The 25,207-nt window shown below is 40.6% G+C and overlaps 1 protein-coding gene across 1 annotated transcript in view; it reads left to right on the top strand.

The window, feature by feature from the left end:
- The window catches only part of CPXM2 (carboxypeptidase X, M14 family member 2), a 65,461-nt gene extending 43,352 nt beyond the window's left edge, over nt 1-22,109 (top strand). The window contains exons 6-13 of the mRNA XM_069863546.1: nt 1,483-1,571; nt 6,653-6,776; nt 8,211-8,407; nt 9,212-9,391; nt 10,324-10,621; nt 14,672-14,811; nt 15,325-15,424; nt 20,155-22,109. Of these exons, the coding sequence (XP_069719647.1) occupies nt 1,483-1,571; nt 6,653-6,776; nt 8,211-8,407; nt 9,212-9,391; nt 10,324-10,621; nt 14,672-14,811; nt 15,325-15,424; nt 20,155-20,405 (1,379 nt within the window). The 3' untranslated portion in view covers nt 20,406-22,109. The remainder of the gene's footprint in view (nt 1-1,482; nt 1,572-6,652; nt 6,777-8,210; nt 8,408-9,211; nt 9,392-10,323; nt 10,622-14,671; nt 14,812-15,324; nt 15,425-20,154) is intronic.
- The last annotated feature ends 3,098 nt before the right edge of the window (nt 22,110-25,207 follow it).

Raw genomic sequence — 25,207 nt, 5'->3', positions numbered from 1 at the left:
ACAACAAGATTTTGTTGAGGCAAGATGTTTTTTTCACCTTTTTCAGTCATATTTGTAGAGCAGCAGCATTCAGCTGACCTGCCAGTACTTCTGCTGTAGATGAGGAAATGGAAGTGGAGACGAGTTTGTAAATTAAGAGTAAATAAGTGGTAGAGAATATGAGTAGTGGTACAGTGCAGCTAAACGGAACTTGCATGTTTCACTTCATAAATAACTTAAATACTTCAAATTTTGTTCTCCTTCCACAGAAGAAAAAACCCAAAAGATTTTAGCATTTCATGGGAAGGAAAAAATCTGAGTATTTAGAGATATTAGTGTCAGAAATGTGATGCTTAAAAATGTTATGTTATAAGGTATTTTTAAGCGTTATGAATTTTCCAAAATGTCATTGTGTGCATTGTTGCAGGATGTTCTCTATGTATTTTTTCCTACTGATAATAATGCTTTTTTTTCCTCAAAATATCACAAGTGATATATGATTCTGTTTAAAAATTTTTTTCATCTCTATTGCCTTTTGGCAGTGTCGCAATAAGACAGGATGATATTTAGGCTTTCACATTTGGCTTTGTTTCCAATAACTTTAAACTAAATGAAGATGATTTAGGGTGAAGGGAAACGATTTATCATAATAGCCTGATAGCCCTGACAAATGGTTACTCAACATTCCAGACACCTCAGATTCAACAAATTAAGGAATGTTTCTGATGTTTTCCAAATAGACTTGTTTACCTTTAAAAATAAATCGTAATAGACTAGGCTAGGAGCACATATGTCAGGAAATAGAAAGCTGAGTATTCACAATCTTGACCCATTGTTTTTCTAGGTGGGTGGGCTGGAAAATAAAGAACACAAAGGGTTTTTTAAATTGACGTATTCTCCTTTTATAATTCCAAACACACATCTATAAATTATGTCCATATAGAAATTAAAATACTAATTTTAAAGTAACAAAGACCTCAGAATTCCACAAAATGTCTTTAGGACAATAATTAGGGATGTTTAATATGCACAGTAGCTCCTTTCTGTGGTTAGCAGAGAGTGCACAGATTCCAAAAATACTCATCGAGAAAACTAAAGGGTAATTCCCTGTTCCTTGTAATAACAAATTAATCAAGTGGACACAAGATGTTTACTGGGCTTTTTCCTCTGATGTGATTTTTTTCCACTCTTTTCTCTTGCCTCTGACTCACCACTCAGTCTCTTGCCCTCTGCTGTAGCCTCAGGACGCCCTTCTGCTTCTCTGCTGGAGTTGTGGTTTGGGCAGTGGCTGCCTAGCAATCTGCTGCCTGCTGCCTCCTCACTTCTGTCTGGATCTCTGTGAGCTAATTTGTGCAGTAATCAGAAGTATTTCAGATCTGTTGTTTCTTCATTTTAAATGCACATAGGACAGTGAATTCAAATTTCCACATTCCTCACATTCATTATGGCTAAGCACCTTTATAGCTGAAATAGCACTTGACACTTCTTCCATTTCTTTCTCAGACCCAAATAATTATTACCACAGAAGAAATGAAATGACAACCACGGATAATCTTGACTTTAAGCATCACAACTACAAGGAAATGAGGCAGGTAGGCAGAGCAGCTGGTGTGTGACCTCCTGGGTGGATGGGTGCAGTCTTTGAGCTCTGCTGGGATCTGAATTCTACCTGTTAACAATATTATTAAATATGTGCAATCTATTAAAAATACCTTTTTTTTTTCCTGTTTGTTTTAGTCTATTGTTAAAAATGGCAATCTAGTAAAATCTCCAAGTCTTGATTTTTACATCATTCACTATTAAGGGATGACACTACATGACAGAGGGATGATTTACATATAATTGCATCGTTTTTCCTGTGTGTATATTTAAGTTGTGAATGTTACAGTGGTTTCTCCTTTCAGATCTGACCCTGACTTAGCCCTCAGAATTCTCCTCTATTTCAGTGGTTTTGGGTAATCAGAATAAAGTATACAGAGTCTAATTCTATATTCATAGCTGTGAAAAATAGAAATAACTCACAGAAACCACTGGAATTTTGTTGGCCATGAGAAAGGTGGGGGAAAAAATCCTGTTAGTGTAATTTTAAATCTCCCAGCCTTGTTAATCTTGTCCCTTTAACTTCAAATATGGAACCTGATTGTTGTGCTTTTGTTGTTATTTTTAATCTTGCTTCATATTGCCACAGACGTAGGTGTGGGCTGTGATAAAGAAATATTTCTGTCTGCTTTCTCTTCAAATATAATGATAATATGTTTGGACTTGAAGTGTGTGAATCACTGGCTGTGTGCTGAAATTTCGGTGTATTTATACTGCATGAATCATCATTCGTTTTTATTGAGCAGTTGCATACTGAGTCACACATTTATTTCGGTAGAGATTTTGTGGCCTATATTTCTTAGCACAAAGATTAGACAAGTAGAAACTCAATTGGCATAATTACTGTCAGAAACAATAAAATAAAGTGCATCTAGATTCTCCTTGCAGAAAGACAGATTGGCCAGGTTAGAAATATCTTTGAGAAACAAATGCAGCCTTAAAACAGAATGTTTTTCTACTTTTAGTAGCAGCAGAAGGATTGTGACTGTGGCTGAGAGCCGAGGGTTAGTAACTACCTTTGTGCTCCCCATGGTTCTCAAGTTCTGGTTTTCTGTGTCTACAAATAATTTAGTTAGAGCTTATTGGACTCTTAATTGAGTTCTGCTGCTGGTTCTGCAGAATATTGTGGGCGATAAATCTTATATCCCCAAAACTATTCTTAGAATGTAACAATTTCTTTCCTGAATGTAAAATTGAACAACAAGTGTCAATTTATGGAGGTAACATTTTTTAAAGAAGACTGTGCATCATTGTCAGTTTTGTTGGCTGTGTCACTGCCGTCCATTGGAGAAAAACACCGCTCTTTGAAGTTATTTGTCATAAACATTGAAGGAGGAGGAGGAGAGAGAGTTCCCTGGGCCATGTTCTGGAAGCATCACATTACAGTGCAATATGTGAAGGATTTGTGAGAGGGAGGAATTTTATCTGTGTTAGGTTATTTTAATAGAACTCTCTGTTTAGGAAGATGAAATTTATAGTACTATTTTTTTCTCTTAAAAAAGCATTCAAAAGTCATCTTTCAGTTAATGTGGACACTCACTGTCTCTCATGCAGAAGTCAAGATTATCTTACAGTCCAAATTATTGACGTGATGTGTTCATGCTGTATAGAAGGCTGTTAAAATGATTGATAGGTATCTGCAGAAGCAGTGTAAGATGGACATTTTCAAAGACAAGGTTTTATTCCGTAAGTAATAAATCTGGATTACGAGTTTCTTGGGAAACAGGAGTGTTAATCTGTTTAACTGGGTGTAATTTGTATCTTGGGACGAGCCACACTTCAAACACTCCTGAAATCCGATGTGACTGTTCATGGCCAGATGTGTTTAGGAACAGATGTAATGATAATGCAGAAAATTGAAGGGCACTGTGTATGTTGAAACCGGCCAAACAAGTTTATTTGAGGGTGAAACTACCATATGCAGAAGTCTAGAGTGATGCCCAGCAAACACCCTAAGGTGCCTGCAATGCCAGTTTGGCAGTCTCTCTCTGGTAGTCAAGGAGGAGGTGGTTTCTGATTTGTCTCACAGTAGAAGAGGAAATATGGAGATCTCCACAGAGGAAAACAGCCCTAACCTAAAAGACATTGACTTATAGCCCTTAAGCCCTCTTTAAGCATAGGTGGCAGTTAGACCTACATTTAATACATGTTTTCTGCAAACTAGAGGAATTGGACCTTTATAGATCAGTTTTGTGGGGCGTCTTCAGAGATTGCGTGTAGTCTTTTTCCAGGGCATTAATAGGGTAAATAATTGGTAGTGACAAATAAATAGGAACTGTCACGTAAGAACTGCTAGTGAATGCAATTGTGGAAGTGTTTTATAGTCTTTATAGTCCTGCTGGTTGTTAATAAAGCCCAGGCTGACTGTTATCATCAATTGTCTTTGACAGTTTATACAAAGCGCAAAGAGCACACTGTGACATTTCAGGTGACCTATTGTGCCATTTGTAGGAAATGGGTATGAGAAAAACAAACAAGGGATATGTTCATTTTTAGCCTTGTATTTACATATAAACATTTAACTACATTCCTATATCCATACTATTATCAAAGAACCACTCTGTATCTACTCCAGAGGCCCTAATTCAGGCAAGGTTCTTTGTTTGACTCAATAATCACATGCTTGCAATCAAGGAGATGAGGGAGAGTTTACTGAGGCCGGGACAAGTATTTCCATTGATTGTAACACATTTTGAACTCAGTTCTAGGCATTTTTCTCACTAGTAGTGAAATTTTAACATACTTCTGACTGCTTTCCTAAATCGATGCTCTGGGTATCCTATGCCAGGTGTGTTAGAGAAGCTTCTGCTCTGCTCCCTGGCTTTGGAGACACCCCTATGGGAACAGGCTCATCTTCCCTATTTCACATCTTGGGGACCAGGAACTAATCAACATAGAACTGAGATAGTGACATTATTTATACATTAAGGAAAGCAGGTTTTAGCCTGCAAAAGCAGACCTCCTTTTAGAATCATAGAATAACCAGATTTGAAGAGACCCACCGGATCATTGAGTCCAACCATTCCTATCAAACACTAAACCATGCCCCTTAGCACCTCGTCCACCTGTGCCTTAAACACCTCCAGGGAAGGTGAATCAACCACCTGCCTGGGCAGCCTGTGCCAGTGCCCAATGACCCTTTCTGTGAAAAATTTTTTCCTAATGTCCAGCCTAAATCTCCCCTGGTGGAGCTTGAGGCCATTCCCTCTTGTCCTGTCCCCTGTCACTTGGGAGAAGAGGCCAGCTCCCTCCTCTCTACAACCTCCTTTCAGGTAGTTACAGAGAGCAATGAGGTCTCCCCTCAGCCTCCTCTTATCCAGGCTGAACAACCCCAGCTCTCTCAGCCGTTCCTCATAAGGCCTGTTCTCTAGCCCCTTCACCAGCTTTGTTGCTCTTCTCGGGACTCGTTCCAGAGCCTCAACATCCTTCTTGTGGTGAGGGGCCCAGAACTGAACACCGTATTCAAGGAGCAGTCTCACCAGTGCCGAGTGAGATGAGCAAACAAACAAAAATAGCATGTTTTTGGTGTGTTTGCAACGTAATTATAAATAGAAGTGAAGCCTTTTATAAGAGGAATTTTAATGATGTTCTTCCCCAATGTGAATTGTGTTTCCACTTAGATTTGCTAAAGGGTGGCATGGGAGCTGGACACATCTAATTATTGTGTTTTTAAAATCAGCCTTGTTGTCCTCCAGTATTGTTCTAAATTAATGCCATGTGAGCAAAGAGTTTTGTTATGCTACAGTATTTCTTCAATAATGTATGTACAGTCATTTATGAAAAAAATGTCTAATTAATAGTCCCTAGGGTTCTGATTTAGTAAAGTCCTTGTATCTTTTTTTAATGCCTTCCAGTGAAAAAGAAAGAAGACAGATAAATTCTTATCATTTAAAGCTATTTACAGTGACAGTATTACAGTAACAGCTATTTACAGTATTTACAGTAAGTATTCTTAACACATACATTTTTTAGTCTTGTTTGTAAATTTTAACATTCACCTGAAATGCCACAGTGAAGTGTTTGTGGGACAGCTTGGGCTCCAGGTGTGCTGCTCTGGATGACATCTGTGTAACTCTATGGGATGAAACAGGACTCTGTCTTCAACCATGATCTTCCCTATGTGCTTTATTAAGCACTGAGGCTGTTTGATTATATTTTGGCTATGTCATGCAGGATGCACAGAAACAAACAACAGCACAGATTTCAATGGTAAAAATGTATCCCAACCATCTACTGGTACTGCCATTATTAATTCTAGATTTTTGCTGAAACTTGGTAAGCAAACTCTGAGGAATGGGTTATTTACTGAAGGAGTATATCCTGCTGTGTTTGTGGAGAGATTTGGATTATATCTGTCTCACTGTTTTGGCCACATCAACACTGCCTTAACTCAGAATTTTTCCATATGAGATTTCACAGTGTAGTACAAGTAGGGTGGGCTTTGTGTCTACCTCAGTGGAGCCACGAGCAATCAGAATTCTCTGGGAAAGCCAGATTTCAATGGATGATATAATTCTCTCTTAGTTTGTTTTGAATTAAGTTGTTGCCATGTAGGGCAAAGGAAAGAGAAATCTGCTTTGCAGGCCAGAGCGTGTCGGTGGGACCCTGCGATGTGCATGCATTGTAGTGTCACTAACATGCCAGGTTGTCTCTGGTCACTTGGCTAAAGCGATACACAGAGTGTGTAGAAGGAAGGGTTATGGTGACTAATTGTCCTCCACTGCATAATGTTTTGAAAAGGTGTTTGCTTGTATAGTAGTAATGTTTTTGTTGGTTCCCCATTAAGTCATTAGTTTTGAGATAATATTACAAATGCATCTCCTGTAAGAAAGATCTTGAACGTCACCGATGCTGTAGTGCTTCAGCAGACAGTAGTCAGCTTGTTCCAGCTGAACAAACATTGTGTGTGACAGCAGAGCTGGAATTCATGAGCTAAACATAGAGCTTTTGCAACTAAAATAATCAGAGAAGAAAATGAAGATGTTTTGCTACAGCCAGTTTGGAATTAAATAACGAATAATAGATCTATTTTGATGCTGTGTTGTCTAACTATATGTCATTTTTTTGTTGGCAGTTGATGAAAACTGTGAATAAAATGTGCCCAAATATCACAAGAATTTACAATATTGGAAAAAGCCACCAAGGACTGAAGCTGTATGCTGTTGAGATTTCTGACAACCCAGGAGAACACGAAGTTGGTTAGGATTTAATCTAATTCAGTCTGTTGCAGGGTGTTGGGGTTTGGCTTTTTTTATCCTCATTCTCTGTATCTGCAGTAATTATTACTGATGGAATTATATTCGCAGCAGCAAAGATTTCAAGTGCATGTGGGAGGAAATTCGGTGCTATATTTCTAAATTGGGAAGAGGAGGATGAGCTCAAATAGAAAGCATTTTGAATGTGGGATCAAATTCTTTAATGATAATGGGGTTTATTCTTTACAATAACTAAATAAAAGTTAATTTTAGTTCTGGAGAATGGATTTTGGTTGTGGAGATTTCTGTAGATCTAGAAAAAAAATGTACCTTTTTTATATGGGGTGAATGCATTGCTAACATGGACAGGTTGAATCTTCCAAATCATCTTTCCCTGATGTGTGCTGGGGTACAATTTCCTATGGTGATGTAATTCTTCAGAATAGAAACTCATTCAGTCTTTGTGGAGAAAAATAAAGATCTCACTATGGTAGTGCCTGGGGCAGCTGTCGAAATAAAGGTGTCTTGTGCTTTGCCATGTCCATAAATACCCTGATATGTGCTCATTCCACCCAAGGAAGAATGCTGCAACGTGATCTTACAACATCTCTGCTTTGCCATGAGGGTAGAGCACAGTAGATGTAATCTTTCGGTCTGCTTGGGGTCATCTTAGGCTGCACTCTCCGAATCTTGTGTGTTAATTCCAGAATAATCTGATTTGTCTGCTCACTTGTCTTTGAGAGTTCTGCAGAAAACATGCAAGAGGTGATCATAGGCTGGACAAATTGGGAGAGTGGGGCCAGCCCCAAGCCACAGCCTGGCCAGTTTGGATTGTCCTGTTGGCATTCACATTATTCATATGAAGGACAACAAAGTTACGGGGCTTTTTTAATAGCTGACACTATTCCTAATCATCTCTGGTTTATTTCATACTTGAGTGCAAGTATTGTGGCATTCAAATAACCTTGAAAAATGTATGTGAAACTGAGGTTTGATTAGTGAAGGAAAGAGGGGTGCGAAGTCAGAGATAATTATGTACAGTAACTGACTGCTGTCTTCTAAGAGTTTCGACATCTGTCCCAATGAACTACCAGAAATGTATTTTTCATGTTATTTTTAGGCTATCAGAACTTTTAAAATGTACCGGTAACATGCTGGAATTGTGAGTATTATTAAAAATCTGTTTAATGGAAATGGGTTTTAGAGGTTTTCCACGGTGGCTTTATATAGCCCTGATATATAAGCCTGTTCTTCTGGAATGGCAACAGAAAGCAATTAGTTGTTTCTGTAAAGTTACATTTTAACCTCTAATTGGTTCAGTTAAGGCATTTCTCCAGCTTTCTGTAAGTGAAATGTTGCTGACTGACATCAACGACATTTCGTTGGGTATTTGCTTTGCTGCTCTGACTGTGCTTCTGCCCTGTGTGTTTTCAACAGGGGAACCAGAATTCCATTACATTGCGGGAGCTCATGGGAATGAAGTGCTTGGGCGTGAGCTAATCCTTCTGTTAATGCAGTTCATGTGTCAAGAATACCTGGCTGGGAACCCACGCATCGTTCATCTCATTGAGGGTACTCGCATCCACCTCCTACCCTCGGTCAACCCAGATGGATACGACAAAGCATATAAAGCGGTAATGTGATTATGAACATGTCAAGGAATTATTTTACTTCTATTAGATAAATGAAAGGTGCTCCTATTGTCATTAATCTTTTTCAAAAATCACATTTTACAAGCAATAAAAATAAGCAAATTAATAAAGCCCGCACATCAAAGCAAACATAAACACTTACTCAGAAGAAAACCTGAAGTAATCCATATTCTGTGTGATACTGGCTAACAGGAAGATGTGTGTGGAAAGTGGGGTCATGAAGACTGCCAGAACAAACCATACTGAAGTGTGTAGATCAATGGGAACATTGTTACGGAAAGTGGAAAATTCATGCAGTCTGTGTCTCATTAGAAACCAAGCTGAGCACATGAAAATTCGAATTCCTCTGCAGCTGAAACTTAATAGTGTGCCTTTAAGGAGAGCACAACCTGTTGGACATCGTAATAATTCAGTCTGGAAGAAGACAGACACCAGGATGAAAAATTGCATGGGCTGGTCAAATGCACTGGAAAATCTTCAGGGCAGTTTGCAGGAGACTGGGTTACAGAAGTCGCGCTCACAGCCGTGGCAGGGAATGTGTGCTATCTCCATTATGACCCAGGGGAAACCAGCCTTAAACAGAAACCTTGAAAACAAACCAGAACATTTTGGATAACCCCAAGTAATTATTCATGGGTTCTATTTAACATCATTCAAGGTTTCATACAAAATGAAAAGAAGCCATTTTTTCATTTCAGTTACTTAAATAATCCATTCTTCTGTTTCTCTGAATGGACATTTATCTTCTTTTCTTCTTTTTTTTCTATTTTTTTTTGTTTGTTTAAGGGTTCAGAACTGGGGGGCTGGTCTTTGGGACGGTGGACTCAGGACGGCATTGACATCAACAATAACTTCCCTGATTTAAACTCTTTGCTCTGGGAATCTGAAGATCAGAAGAAGAGTAAATGGAAAGTTCCAAACCATCACATTCCCATCCCTGACTGGTACCTGTCTGAAAATGCCACCGTGAGTAAGACCAGAGAGAATGGAACACAAAGGCTGAAAGAAATGAGTGACTTGTTTGTGAAGTTACACCTGACCTAAGCTACTTGTCCAGGTTTCCTCGTTAGTCAGCAGAAATAAAAATGCACCACAGAAGTACCATTTTCCCCCATATTTCAGAGGCAGTCCTTGGGAAAGGAACTGCTTCCTAGAGGACCCCTTTGCAGGAGCCTGGAGGACTCAGTACCAAATTTTGGGTAGCAACAGGCAGACAAAGAGAAACCCATTGCAGGTGCTCAGTCCTGTAAGTCAGGCTTCGCCCTAGTTTTGTGGCATAGATGGGCTCTTTGCAAACTCTGTCGCCTTAAGGATTTATCTTTTATTAGTTGTTCTTACTTGAAATATATTCTTATTTGAAATAACCTAGCAAATGCTGAATTGTATGCAAAACCAGTGCAGGGGCTTATACTATTTGATCATAGTGCCAAAACCTCGACTTATTTTTGCATGGCGTTTTAACTCTAATGGCAACTATTTATGGTGGCTGAGATTGCCCCAGTCTGTTGGGATGGCACTCAACTGTGACAGTTCTGTGGGCTTTAGAAATGTCTCTGTGTTTAAAATCCCTCATTTTGAAAAGTCATTTCAGCCGATGGCAGGGGGAACGATGTCATGGTCTGATATCTTTGACAGTGGATGCTTTGGCCTCTACGTAGATGCTCTTGCTGCATAAATTACAAACATGAAGGTGGTTTATAGGTTATCAGTGACCTCCTAAGCAGGGCTGGCAGGTACTGTAATTTAGAGAAGCCCTACTTCTTGGACATATCTCTTGTGCTGGCTTCTCACTCCGTGCTGAGGAGTTCACAGTGGGACTCCTGTGTCTCATTGGCTTTAGAAACAAGATTATCAAATTTCCTCAGTCTAAATAAATGTGCTGTTTCTTCTTTTCCTAGGTGGCAGTTGAGACGCGGGCAATAATAGCATGGATGGAAAAAATTCCTTTTGTGCTGGGTGGCAACTTGCAGGGGGGAGAGCTGGTGGTGGCTTACCCCTACGACATGGCAAGGTCCATGTGGAAAACTCAGGATTACACAGCTACCCCAGATGACCACGTCTTTCGCTGGCTCGCATATTCCTACGCCTCCACTCACCGACTGATGACAGACGCAAGGAGGAGAGCATGTCACACAGAGGATTTCCAGAAGGAGGATGGCACTGTTAACGGAGCATCCTGGCACACTGTAGCTGGAAGTGAGTGTCTGTAGAGACCATATTTCCTTGGTAAATCTGCTGATACTATCACTGTCTGGTGTACATTGCAGAGGCAGTGGTGGGAAAACACATGCGTAGAGAGGAATATTTCCCCTTCTGAAAGTCCATTTGTTGCATTTCATCAGAGGATTGAAGGAGACTGTGTCACCAGTACCTGGTAGCTATTTCATTTGCTATCAAGGCTTCCAGATGTGCATATGCAATGTATTACTTGTATGGATTCTGTACATTGAAGAGATTTTTTCAGGAGAAAACCAACCGAGTCCAAACCCACTATCTGGATGAACCTGTCAGCCTTTGCCATCTCAGAAAAGTGCTGCCAAACCTCAAAGGTGACAGTGTGGGAGCTGAAGCAGCAGCACCCACACTGGTCTGGGAGACTGGGGAGAGACTCCAGCAGCCCTCGGATATGAAATCATGATTTTGGCCTCCTGCTCACTGAACTCAGTGGCAGATCAGCCCCCGCTCCCATTCACTTTGAGTTGTAAAGGTGTGCCAGATATAGCTGGTGCTTGCCTGCTACCATCTAATTTTTAAAAGACTTGGATGTGCTTACACTTAAGCTTTGTGGGGGCTCTATAAGCATCTCTGCTGACAGAATAAATTACAGATCGTATCGCTCACCATATGCCCACGCCTGTCACCCTGTCAAGGAGTGCAAAAGGGAAGCTGCGTTCTGTAGTGCAGGAAAAGTATCGATTTCCAGGAAAGCCCAATTAGAAGCACATTTTTAACAGCAATAGGCACAGTTATCTCCATGGGTGTACGCTTCTGGGACAAGCACTCTGTTGAGTCATCACAGCTCTGCTCAAAACCTTTGCGTTTTGTAAGTATATCAGTCAGACAATGTGTGCTCTGAAATGAAGAAACAAGCTGTGCACGTGTTATCATGTGAATGACAATGGGGACGACTGCAGTGGTAATGGCAAACAGATGCAAGCGAGCGTCTGTGCAGACCGCATTTTATTGGAGCTGGCTCTTGTTTGAAACTTACCGGGAGTTTCACTGCACAAACATTTCTGAATTTTGGACACAACCTTTATGGCTTTTACATTGGCCTCTGTGAAGTTGATGCTGGCCAGCCTCTAGAGGCTAGAGCCAAGAGTTACCTTCTCTTTTCACATCTTTTTTCAGGAGGGTAAAAATTGCTGGCTGAATTTGGGGCAGGGCATCGAACTCCCAGGGTCCCAAGGCCAGTGCCTGGCAGTGCATTCCTGTGCTTTTCTGCAAATTCTAAAAAACCTTCTGAATGCTAACTTGACTGCTTAATTATCTAATTCATGAGTGTAATTTTTCTAAGTGCTATGAGAAACAAGATTATGAATTGATCCATTGAAGATGACATTGGCCATGGCACTAACGGCTGTCACACTGAGTTACGTTAAGTAATGACATACAATATGGATGCTGAATAGCATCTTCATTTCTTAGTAACAATCATATATTGGATTTGGTTCATCTGATTTGTTTTATTGCTTTATAATGCTTCTTATTATACTTTACATCCTGCTCTCTGCCATTATAATGAGACTTCCAAGGTTGTCTTTGAGAAAAATGCTGGGATATTACTTTTACTTTCAGTTCTTTGCACCTTGGACTACAGACTGAGCATCAAAAGATGAGGTTTCCACTTAAACTGAGCCTCCAAACTGCAGGATGGTTTTAGTCTTCTCTACATAGATGATGGAAGCAAGTGAATTTTATTGCCGATATATATACACTGACATATACATGTATTGCAGCTGGCAGTTACCTAGTGGCACCTGGCGCTGTGAAGGCTTCTCCAAATAGGATTCTAGGTTTGGGGACAGGTTTCCCCTATGATTTTTCACTCTAGTCCCATGACTATACAGATATACTTGAACAGTTTGGTCCACTTTTGCTGTTTATTTGCCTTTTAGGTCACCAGGTAACACTTGCCTGAAACCTCTCCCTGCTGGAAGTCTGATCCAAAGGTACCACATCGATGCATTGCTTGCTGAAAGCTGCCTCACCTGCCCTTCAGTATGGCTGGCATCTCCTTGATATAGGACAACTGGGAGCTGCCCATTCTCTATCTCCTCACCCACCTTCTGCCTAGCCAGGCAGTGGTTTATGCACAGAAACTTTTCACTGCTCACATCATGGGAAAATTTGCAAGGGATTTTTCTAGCCCCTTTTCAGCACCGAAGTCCCTAGAGAAGTGTGTGCACCACAGATATCTCGCACAAACTTCAAACACGTCAGTAGGCCTTTTAAACCCAACCATATGCGTATTTTGCACTGTGGTGAATACAGGTTCCTCAGTAATTTTACATACATTTCTGCGCTGAGTGAACTGCAGAAAGGCAAAGAACAGATGAATTTCACTTTATTTCCAGTTTTTCCAAGGCTGGATTTGCATGCTTCAGACACTACACACAGAGTTGCTCTTGGCAGCATTAAGCAGTTTTCTTAAATACATGTATGAAAACTGAGCAATTACTGTTCATTGCAAAACATTTCACAACAGATTAATCAGGATGCTATACAGTATGAGAGGGGAAAATAATTGTGGCAGTTTATCAAAGAGAAGCAGCACGTTTGTGCAGAATAGTGTATGCCACTGCCTAATGTGTAGGCTTTCCCCACAAGAAGTGGAGAAAAGCTTAACATCTGTATTCTATAATCCTCCTGCTCTGCACCCAGAAGGCACCAAGGGCTCATTATATACTTGACTACTGCTCTATGGTAATTGCACAGGACTAGGGTTTTCTTTAACTCTTTTCAGAAGCACTTGGCAAATGTGTTTCCTGGTGATCTTTGCCGTTTAATATATAACAATTAATAACCATTAATTAAACTTTTAAAAATGAAATGCAGGTGGAATAAGAAACGAAGCTTATGTCAGTTCTTCTTGTGTTCATGTAATTCATCATGTTACCTGTGTGGCGAACTAATATATGGAATTTCCCAAAGGAGAAATAATTGTAAGAATTGGGAGAGAACCTGGCGAACGGAAATGTTTGAGATCTGTATCTGGATGCAGTCTTCCTTACCGCTCAGGACCTTGACAAAGGTCATGGTGCTTTCTGCAATGTGGAGTTAAACTGCAGCTCCTCAGAGGTCAGGGGCACCAACATTCCTGGTTTGGATTAGGTCTTGTTCCTACTGGAAGCCCCTGTTGCAGAGCGGTACTGCAGATTCCAGTCCTCTGCAAAGCCATAACAGGAAAACCAGGAGAGAGGCTTTCATTCCTTATGAGCTAACAAATATCATATATGACTTTAAGGAATTATTGCTACCTTGATTTTTCAGGCTTTCCTTTCATTTAGATTATTTATATGGGAAAACATTTAAACCGAGAAACTGTTTTGTCAACTGCTCTGATAAATTGTATTTACCTAACAATCCCCGAGTGCCCATTACTCTGTGTCCTGGCAGTTAGGGTTGTATAAATTCAGTTAACAGCCACACATCCATGCAAGCTGATGTAAACCATCCCATTTCTACCCAAGGCAATCGTAAGTGAGAGCTGCTCCATGGGAATGTGTTGAGGATTACTGAAGTGTAGTGCTTTCTTAGAAGCAAAGAACAATGTTTTTGCTGTAAAGAGAGAACTTTCCTATCATCTTTCACGTGTCACTATTTTCTCCATCAAATTGTTTGTTTGTTTGTTTTCTTCTAAATCTCTGTTTCCATTCAGGTTTGTTGTAGCAGGAGGATGTTGCTCTATACTGCGAAGGAACTGGGGATGTTGTGCTGGGGTCACACTCCAGCCCATGCTGCTGTGGGGCAATCCTGTGTCCTCTGTTGTGAACATGTTGGTGGGATGCTGCCTTTAGGAAGTCTCGTTTTGTTAAATGCACAGCTCTGACGTTACTCGGGTGCTTTCTTACAGGACACAAGGCATTTCTAAAACGCTTTTGCTGTGCCAGGTCTGCGGATGAAACTGGCAGACAAAGACCTGTTTTATGTTTAGAGTTGTGCTACTTTGCATAAAATAATCAGATCTGGTGAACAGATTAAAAGAGAATATAAGATTGGTTCTTTTCTACTTCCTATTAATAGGCATCAATGACTTCAGTTACCTGCACACAAACTGCTTCGAGCTGTCCATCTACGTCGGCTGTGACAAGTACCCCCATGAGAGCGAGTTGCCAGAAGAATGGGAGAACAACCGTGAGTCCCTGATAGTTTTTATGGAACAGGTATGTAAAACAACAGTAATGTTGGAATAGCTGAATGACCTCTTTCATGTTGAAAGGGAGTTTAAGGGTTCTGATATTTTTCTTGCATGAGTAATTATGTGATTATTGATATTGGTGAGAGAAATACCACCTACAAGCAATGCTGATGTATTGTTCCAGCCAGGTGGCTCTGTCCTAGGAGGACAAAATAAGAGAGCTTGTTAAAATTTGATGTGAATGCAGAGTTTGCTTGAAATGGCTTTCAGAAAAGAACCCCTTAAGTCTGCTGCTTTATCTGCTTGTTTTATCTGTCTCTTGAATTTGATGCCTCAGGAATCCAAAAAGGGTTTTTGAGCTGGTTCGGGAGCACCTAATGCCTGGAAGGCTGATGCTCATTTAATAATGACATTTCAAAAGTGTGTGAACCATAAAATAGGAACAGAATCACCTAATTCACAGAGTGTTAATGATTTGTTGTATCTTCCTAATGACAGTACTGTGCAATATTTATTTGTTGGTTTATTCTCTCAATAGGTCCATCGGGGCATCAAAGGCGTAGTGAAAGATGTGCACGGAAAAGGAATCCCGAATGCCGTCATTTCGGTAGAAGGTGTTAACCATGATATTCGCACAGGTAAAAAAGAAACCCTAAAACTTCGGTGCAAATCAACAGATTTGTTGTTTGGTTTTTTTTTAAAAAATAGCCTCATTGCAACTGTGGACTGTTTTCTGGAAAAAGCCAGTGGACAGTACACAGTCCAATAGAGTGTGGCAGGAGGAGCAGCATAGGAGGAGGGAGTCACTTTTTTCCACAGTGCAGCTGTGTGGAGAAGAGTAGGACTCTGACTTTCCTCTCTCCCTCTCTTCATCTTTCTGCTTCTTTTAAAGTAGTGAGCAAATAGCCTTTTATCTACCCCAAATCAACAGCCTGAGTAAGGCTGTGTTGAAAGGACTCTTATTGCTCCTTTCCTCACGTAAACAGTACAAATCTAACCCAGAATAATCACAGCACTGAAAAACAAGGTGTAGACAATGCCTTGTTAAATGAAGAGAGTTTTTCTGGCGGTGAACAGTTGCAGGACTGTGACTGTGTTGGAGATGTGACACGTAAACTGATTTCAGGCTATGGGAAATCGTAGCTCTTGAGATAAGAGACTTCCAAATCTTTAGTGTTCGCTACAGTAAATTATCTGAACCAATAAATAAATGTTGGAATAACTAACTTAGTTTGTGATTAATTTTATTTCTGTGCTATTGTGTCTGTTGTAAAAGAAAATATTGAATCATAGAATCATAGAATAACCAGGTTGGAAGAGACCCACCGGATCATTGAGTCCAACCATTCCTATCAAACATTAAACCATGCCCCTTAGCACCTCGTCCACCCATGCCTTAAACACCTCCAGGGAAGGTGAATCAACCACCTCCCTGGGCAGCCTGTTCCAGTGCCCAATGACCCTTTCTGTGAAGAATTTTTTCCTAATGCCCAGCCTAAATCTCCCCTGGTGGAGCTTGAGGCCATTCCCTCTTGTTCTGTCCCCCGTCACTTGGGAGAAGAGGCCATCACCCTCCTCTCTACAACCTCCTTTCAGGTAGTTATAGAGAGCAATGAAGTCTCCCCTCAGCCTCCTCTTCTCCAGGCTGAACAACCCCAGCTCTCTCAGCCGTTCCTCATAAGGCCTGACGATACTTAATTAGGCAATAATACTTCTGCCTTAAACATTTCAAAATGAGAACACTGGGAAATGATAGTGAGCACTAAAGTTATTTTTCCCTGTCTTGGAAGTCCTGGCAGTTTTGATAGACTGCCATAAGCTGTAGGTTGTGTTGCTCTTCTAACAGGATTAATGTATTGCTCTGGTTGAGGCTGGGTAAATGCAATGGTTCGTTAATCTCCAGCACTCAGTACACAGGATTGCCACATGGAAGAAAAATCAACAGTTTAAAGATGGAAAACATGCATATGGAAAGGATTCCCAGTGGACAGTAATAATGGGGCAGGATCCCAGAGCCCACCTTGTGACACTTGGAGAATCTTGCATCTGTTTACATCCAGACTGAGAGCTGAGCTTCTATGGCTCAAGGCCATCTGCAATTGTTAGTAAACATTCTTTTTCTGTTCTTTTTTTTAATGAGATGATTCAACAGACATATTGTTTGGCAATTGCTTTCAACCTGGGAACACAGAGATTCTACCTTGTTTTATATTTTACAGATAACAATACATGTCTCATTAGTCTGTGAAAGTAGAGAATTGGAGCCAAAAAGCTAAAATGACATGTGTTAACTCCAGAGAAAGAAGGCAAATTGTCATCAGTTTTCTTTCATTCATACCTTTTAAATGAAAAATGTATCCATTTAAACCTCAGAGTTGCCTTGATGCGAAAACAGGCAGGAGAAGAATTACAGCCACTATCGTATCACTATATTCATATAACTTCCATCAAAATTGAGCTGGGCTGTAAGGTATCTGATGTTCCTCTGGTAAATTAATGTGCTTGACTGCCCTGTAGAGCCAGACAGAATTTGTCTGGAAAGGTCTTCTAATAACATTTAGAGAAAATCTCTCTGTTTCTTCCTGTGAACAAGAAAGTCCACAGAAAGCGCTAGTTTTACTTTCTGTGGGACGTACAATCTACCTCATGGGCAGAGAGGGTTGCTGACACTGAGCTGACAATAGCAATAGGCTAATTGAAGGCATTGATTCTGAGAACAAGAGCCTTGTGGACAGTTAATGCATTTTCTCTCGGTGCAGATGCAACTATTGATTAAGTCTCAGTGACTGCACGTTGTTATGGCTGGATGTGGACTGTGCTCTGTGAGATAACCTTTGGGAAGGGCTTCATCAATTATTTGACCCAATGCGGCTGGACACCTTTTGTCCCCACGGTCAGTTTTGGGGGACAGTAAAGTCAGTTTTGGGGGCTGCTTCCTGTAATTGCACAATTGGGGAATTCCAAAGCGAATCTCAATGAAGAAATGTACAGCACCCTTCCATCGAAACACGTCTGTGTCCCAGCCTGTGAGAGAGTCTAAAGGAAGATGCGTGTTTCTGTGTGATTTGTGTGATGAGGAGTAATTCATTTAATTTCACATAACACTCAGAGAAATTTTTTATGAATATCTTAGTAAGTTCCATGTGATTTCAATGCACTTTCTGTAATGACACCCAAAGATTTTAAGTAGCATTTAGTAATATTCAATAACATTATAGTCTAAACTAAGCATAATTCTAGTGTTAAAACTCTCCAGCCTCATTCCTGGCTGCCTGTTCAGCAGAGAAAAGTCAAGTTTTAGTAGTTACATGCACTGGGGGTACAGCACCGTGGCTGGCTTCCCTGGAGAAGCTCTTGTAGGTAATGGAGCAATAAGGTAGGTATTTATGGCATCTTTCAATTATCAAAATTTTGTACATTTAAGTGTAAATATGACACTTAATAGTAACAAAGATTGGTGCTATTTGGCTAAAGAGAATTCCTTTTCACTGATGTGTTTGCGGAGTCACCTGACATATTTAATTCATGATACCGTCTATGTATTCCTATGTATTGTTATTTTATTGAAGTAGACGTGGCGATTCTTTTCCAGATCCAGTAGCAGGGGGTAGGTAGAGTTTGCCTCCGACCTGCTCCACGTGAGCCTATTCTGTTAGAAAACCTATCAGTTGCTAAATTTAGCTGTGTTTTAAGTTGTGTTTCTCTTGCCATCTGCTCTGAAATTTTTTACCTACTGCATTTAATCTGATTTTCAATAAACCCCCCTGTTAGTCTGGTATTAAATTCTGAGCAGTGACAGCTGACAGAAACTCTAATGTCTGCTTACTTGTAAATGGAGAGGAGTTAAAGTGCCTCCTGCTAACAGTTTAATATCCAGCTCTGTAATAATTTTCCTGGTGGTGTGGGAATGTGTAGATTCAGCCCTTGTAGGGGGGGTTGTGATTAACTACCTTTTAAATGTGTCAGGAAAATGTGGATCAGCTTTGAAGGGCAGAGGCTAATGCCAGCTTCTCCACAGGGATGCACTCACAGCCTGTAGCATTACCAGAGCATTTACAACTGAAAATGAGCCCTCAGGGATGAATTCAAGAAATGTGGGCAGCTTTATTTTTGGTGTTTCGGTTAAGGTGCCCATATACACAATAGAAGGGAGCATAGAGCTTCTCAGAGAGACCTTCCCAAAAATGTCAGAGTCCTGCAAAACAGAAAATCTTGACCTTGATCATCACACCTTGTGGAGTCAAACTGGATGAAAGAAAAACTGCTGTGCGAGAACTAAACCCAATCCGGTGTTCTTGCACACAGTTTTATACATGCATTCAGAGACTGCAGTATTGGGGTATAGGTGATATCGCTGGTCTGTGAACACTTGCTGTTTGCAAACATATTCATTATTTTACCAAGCCCTAAATAAAGATTATATTTCTCTAAACAGAGGCCAGCCAGTGTAATCTTTTCCCAAATGTAATATTTTTATCCAAAGCACCTTTAGTTTTTGCAATAGACTGCACTGTAACAACTCCAGACCAGTGAAGGTTGTTTGAATATGCACTTTCATTCCAAAGTAGGGTTTCTCAGTTTCCTCTTTTTTTAGTCCACAGCCAAGAATACTTGCTAGTTAAAATAATAGTCAAAAAGAGGTCTAAACTCATCCTCATGTACATGTGGGTAATGTATGGGAAAGAAGAAAACAAAGTCCTGATTCCATGAGGTGTTAAAATCCACCTTGCTTTATGCAAGTGTGGTTTAGTTGGTCACAAAACTCCCTTACAGCACTTAGAGGTAAACGAGTAGTTAAGTACTCTGATGAATTTTAATTTGTGGGAAAATTAGTGTGGTAAAACTCAATGCAAGGTTTTATGGAATGGCATATTTACTTAGATCTCTAAGTGAGCTGTGTTATGCATTCACATGCTTTACATACATGCATCAAAACACGTGTATCCAGGAGATCTGGCCAGGATTGTGTGTGTGATGTGGGTACTGCACTGGGGCTCCTCTTGTTTGGTTCGTTACAATTAGTTTGAGGAAGTTCTTCTGTACCTCTCGGGAATCACCCATCATCACAGGGTAGCTTTTTGCCTCAAGATGCTTTTGACTTCAACTGGCAGAAATCTCAGGCAAGATTAAAGTTTTTATATCATTTGGAAAATATGTGTGAGGTGTGTTTTCCTGCAGGGTAGGCAGGATGAGGAGGGGGTATGTGTGATGGGGGGCAGCCTCACTGACACCCTCCTGGTGTGAAGATGCAGGGCTGCTGCCTCTGGTGCCATCTTATCCATGTGCAGACATTCCTGTGTGCTTATAAGCAACAACTTCCTCAAGAAGAAAGGGCTGCTGTCCTGAAAAACATCTTTTTTCCTACCAGGTGCCGACGGGGATTACTGGCGTCTTCTCAACCCAGGGGAGTATGTGGTAGGTGTGAAGGCAGAGGGCTACACCACCGCCACCAAGACCTGCGAAGTTGGCTACGACATGGGAGCTACCCAGTGTGACTTCACCATCTCCAAAACCAACCTGGCAAGGATCAAAGAGATCATGAAGAAGTTTGGGAAGCAGCCAATCAGCCTGTCCATGCGGCGACTCAGGCAGAGGTCTCGGCAGTGGCGGCAGAAGTGATAGACCTGGCAGCCTGAGGAGTCCGCGAGCTCTGCTTCTCTCAGCCTGGCTGTAGTCGTAGTGAGAGTTACATAGCACATCTCTTCATACATATTTCTCTGCACGAGGCCTTTCTGTTAGTGGAGCTGGATGGATGAGGTGGGGTAGTCAGTTTGGTGAAAAGTCAGAAACAGAATTCAAGTTGAACCAAAGTAAGCCCTGGCCAGCGGGGAGAGGCAGGAAGAATGTAGAAAAATGCTTTGAGTTAATCTGGAATGAAATTTTTTTGTTTGTTGGGTTATTTAATCTTTTGTAAATCAGTTTCCTCTAAAAATGGAAAAGAAAAGAGATACTTATAAAGGAGACATGTTGTTTTAAATGAAAAACTGAAAAATGTTGTTTCTGAAGTATAGAATTGATGTATTTTTGAAGTTCAAAAGAAGTTTTGACACACTATGTTTTATTCTTATATGGGAGGAAAGCTGAGAGGGGACTTCTGTTGAATGTTATTGAAAAGTGAGTGACAATTTCAGCCCCCCTTTCCCTGCCAGCCCATCTTTGGACAAGCACCACGATAGCTGGGGAAAAAGCCCGAAGCGAGTAACCTGCCTTGGCTTTCCTGCCTGGTTTGTTTATACTTAAAGGCATCTTGTGGTTCCAGAGTTAATGGCAGGAGTGTTTTCACCTCTGGCTGATTAAGGCTTTATTTTCACTCCATGGACTAACCCAGACACAAAGGGCATAGCATGAGGACCACTTCAGTGCTGCGACACAGCACCCTTCTCTTACACACCTTGTACCACTGTCTTCCATGATATGTGAGGGATTTTGTATTCCTCTGCACCAACTGCTCATCCTGCCACTGCAACTGCTGCTTTTCTGGCCTTATGACTCTATGGCAGTCAGGTTTGTTCTTTATTATTGGCTTTTAATCAATAAAATTGTACAGCAGGATAGGATTGAGGTTCAGGAAAGATGCAGATGGTATCTAGGAAAAAGTGAACAGAATAAACATTGGACAAAGTATCAGCTGGAGAAAAGCAAATTTGCTGCTGTAGCTTCAATATTGTGACCTTAGTTAAAAATTATACCAAATGAAGGGCCACCTGTATGATCTTGGCCGGTCAGGAGCCTGTGGCTAAACAAATATCTCTTAACATGCTTAGTAGAAAAGCTGTGGCATGTACTTCAAAATACAATTCTGTTTAAAACATTTTAATTGCTACTACAGTTTTCACTGTTTTGATACAATTCTGGGAACAGACATTCACAAAAGCATCACTCCGAACTGTGGAAAGATAACTTGCAAGTAGAAAACTTACTGTAAAAATACCATATGGCATCTGTATTAAATCTTTTTTTCTTGTCAATCAATCTTGTAAACACATAAAAGGCAAAAGGTTGCAGAATGAATAATCTAATCGTGAACCCTGGCATAATAAATAGTTGTATTCTTAAATTTCTTAGACAATCCCAGCCCATGCTTGTTCTGCAAATACCATTGGATAACAGCAATGTGTTTGGCAGCAAGGGCACAAAGGAAACAGAAGACTGCACATATGATTTTCTACAACTGAAATTTTGGAAGTCCAGCTGCCGGTCAGCGTCCTCTAAATTAAGCAATAGAGGTAAACAAATAATCCAATTATTACATTAGCATTTGGACCTATATTTTCCTTATTTCACTCTACCACCCTTACAACATTCTGTATGCCATGTATTTCTGTGCAGCAGATACAACAGCAATGTGTCAAGGGTTTTTTTGGCAGCTGAGAAGGGATTAGTGAGGTCTTTGCACAGGTAGCAGTGTGAAATTATTTTAGGATATGGATTAATGATAGCAGACAATTTATTAGCAGTTTAATTTGGCTCATTTGTTGGCATGTGTAGATTTTGTTACTGCCACAATGGATCAGGGTCATACACAGTTTTGTGTGTCATGAACTAATAGAGTTTCTTAGGAGGCTTCTCCCTGAGACCCACAAAGGCTACCTGGCCATCTTGCAGGGAGTGGTTGGCAAGCACAGGCAGGAGAGGAACTGAACCAGCCAAATTTAAATCACCCTGATAATCAAGCAGCTGAGTTCTTTCTGCCCTGAAATAATGTTTCAGTCCAGTTTGAGATTTACTTTAGAGCCCTAGAGGTTCCTGTGCTTCGTTCCCAGGCCTGAGGTTATCTCAATGAGAAGGTATTTTTTATTTGATAGCAAGAAGTGGATCTGATGGGAATTCTTCAATGCCTGTTAGCTAAAATTAGATGGACTCTAATTGTTGAAGACCTCGGTAATATCAGATGCTGAAAACAGTGGCCCTGGGGTTCCTTACTGGCCATGACTGGTGCTTCCACATACTTGGGCACAGCAGAACTGTGACTGATGCAGCTGACCTTGCTCCGTTTTAGTGCCGGCATTACTAAATAAACGGCCTAATAGCTGTCAAGTACTTGTCTGTGCAATTATTTTTCAATTGTCCAGTACCTTTACACAGGAAAACCCTCAAGTTCAAAGGAATTTTACTAGGAACTTCAGCTGTGTGAGTATCTCGATCTGAGAGACGATGTTTATGCCTGCCCTGAATATAATAGCACTGAACTAATGTGTGCCCTGGTTGCTGCTGTCACTATGCACTTGGGAGTTAAAGTGCTCATTTTCTTTTAAATACATGGCACTGCTCTTTAACCTTTCGACAGATCGAAATCTCAAACCAGTACGTCTGTTAAGAGTGTTTTCTATTAATCTAACTTTTACCCATCCTTTAGAACAGGTGATTTTTTCTAAATTTTGTGCTTCTTTTCTCCTTTGCTTTTCATGTTGTAGGAAAATAGGCAACCCTGCAGAAATGACAGCAGGTGAAACTCAAGGATGAATACATTCCTTTTATAATTACAGATCCGTTTTAACAGCTGCTTCTATGGGAACTTTGCTAAGCCTTGATCATCCCTGATAGAAAAGAGTACAATCCTTTCTAAGTAATAAGAAATTCAGCTGTACAATTTCATCCATCCAATAAAAGTTAAACAAATAAAAGGTCAAAATAGAACATACTCTACTCCTTGATAATACCAACCATCAGTCATCTGCTCCCATGCAGAGCCCCTAATATACAGCAGCAGGAGCTGGCTGGCTTTGTTCTGATGATCTGTGTCATCCTATCCAGCTATTCTTTCTCTATCTGTTTAATTATCATCAGTTTTATTACCCCGTATCTCAATTTTTCTCATCCATCTTGGTACCCACGAGTACTCTAACCTCTCAAAGACAGAGCTCAGTATCTGCAAATCAGCTTGGGAATGCTGAAGCCAATACAGATAGATCTACTAAAACTGTATCTGCTTACACACGTTGGTGTGATTATAGTGAGTGTTTGTAATCCCCTACCCAAAGTTAGTCTGCTGCAGTATCCGAATATCACTTTTACCAGGTGGTTGAGCTCTGTGTGGGTAAAATACACTGAAAAAAATGAATGTAAAAGAAGTTATTGGCTGTGCTGGTGAAGAAATCTAGCTTTGATAGATATTTTAAGCCTGTCACATATTTTCAACTTCTGTCACCAACCACTTTCCCTTTTTTATCCATGTAAAGTTGTGGGGTTTTCCCTCTAACTTCAGCTCACTATTTTCTGTGAATTTGGGACATCATCTGCTTTCAGCAGTCAGTGATGGAGTTGCATGGCCAGATTTACCTGCCTCTGTTACCATGCTGTGGAAGGTGCTTGACCTTTTGAGAAACATCAAAACAGAGAGAAGTTCATCTGAAATAGGCTGCAAGTGATTTCACACCACCAGCTTTCAGCAGTTAAACCTTTAAGTACTGGCCTTCACCTCTGAAGGTCATCAGAGCGTGGCTGGGGTGCCAGCATCACATCTGGAGGTGGCATTTGGGCTGTCAAGGTTCATCAGCACTTCTAAAAGTGGGGTTTCAGCTAAATGCTACAGAGCAGCCCTGCCAGTGCCTGCTCTTTTAGCCAAACGCTATTCTAAGAGAAACTGGGCAATTTTGAAAGCTCTGTTTTCCTGATCAAGACATAGATAAAGGAAAAGCTGAGGGACTGATGAACAGCAAATGTTGAAACAAATAAGATGAAATGATAGCTCCCTAAGGAATCATTTGTATTCAGATTTTGTCATTTCTGCAAGACTTTATGAAGAGGTTATAGATGGGTTTAAAGTTGTCTTGCAATACCCATGAATTACATAAGAAAATGAGCACATTTCACCCAGTGAAGGGTGCTTCAATAATAAATCACCCTGCCCTTCTCTCCATACTGGGGAATTACAGCATTCAGCGTACGCTGGGGATAAAAGCAGCTTTAAGATGCGGTCTCAAAGGGTAAGGCATTGCTGTGCAGGATGGGTTTAAAAGCCAGAAAAAGGTGCATGGAATAGGACGTGTGCAAACCTAAGGAAACATAAACAGAGAGTGCCAGGATGCAGCTTTAAGCGTGGCAGTGTGGTGTTCACATGGAGGAAGCCCAACCAGCCTTGTTATAAACCCATGTATATAGAAGGGGCTGTTGCATGAGAATGAGACACAAAAACCGCAAGCCAGAGCACCACTTTGCTTTTTGCAAGCAAAATAAGAAAGCCAAAGCCCCTCTTCTGTGTTTTTGAAATAATACTTATGAATAGTAATACCAAAACACTTCCTCTTTTATTTGGAATTCTTTCCCATCCTAAGTCTGTACTGTGTATTCTGAAATATAGATGCTGTTAAGAGCAGCAGTTAGTAAAAACGCACACCTATTATTTTATGAAGTAATATCAACCACCTGATATTTTAATTATTCTGGTTATTAGCCCTCACTTAAATTGCAACAGCTGCCAT

Source organism: Phaenicophaeus curvirostris, chromosome 9 (assembly GCF_032191515.1).
Source record: "Phaenicophaeus curvirostris isolate KB17595 chromosome 9, BPBGC_Pcur_1.0, whole genome shotgun sequence".
Lineage (NCBI taxonomy): Eukaryota > Metazoa > Chordata > Aves > Cuculiformes > Cuculidae > Phaenicophaeus > Phaenicophaeus curvirostris.
This window is presented reverse-complemented; position numbering and strand designations above follow the sequence as displayed.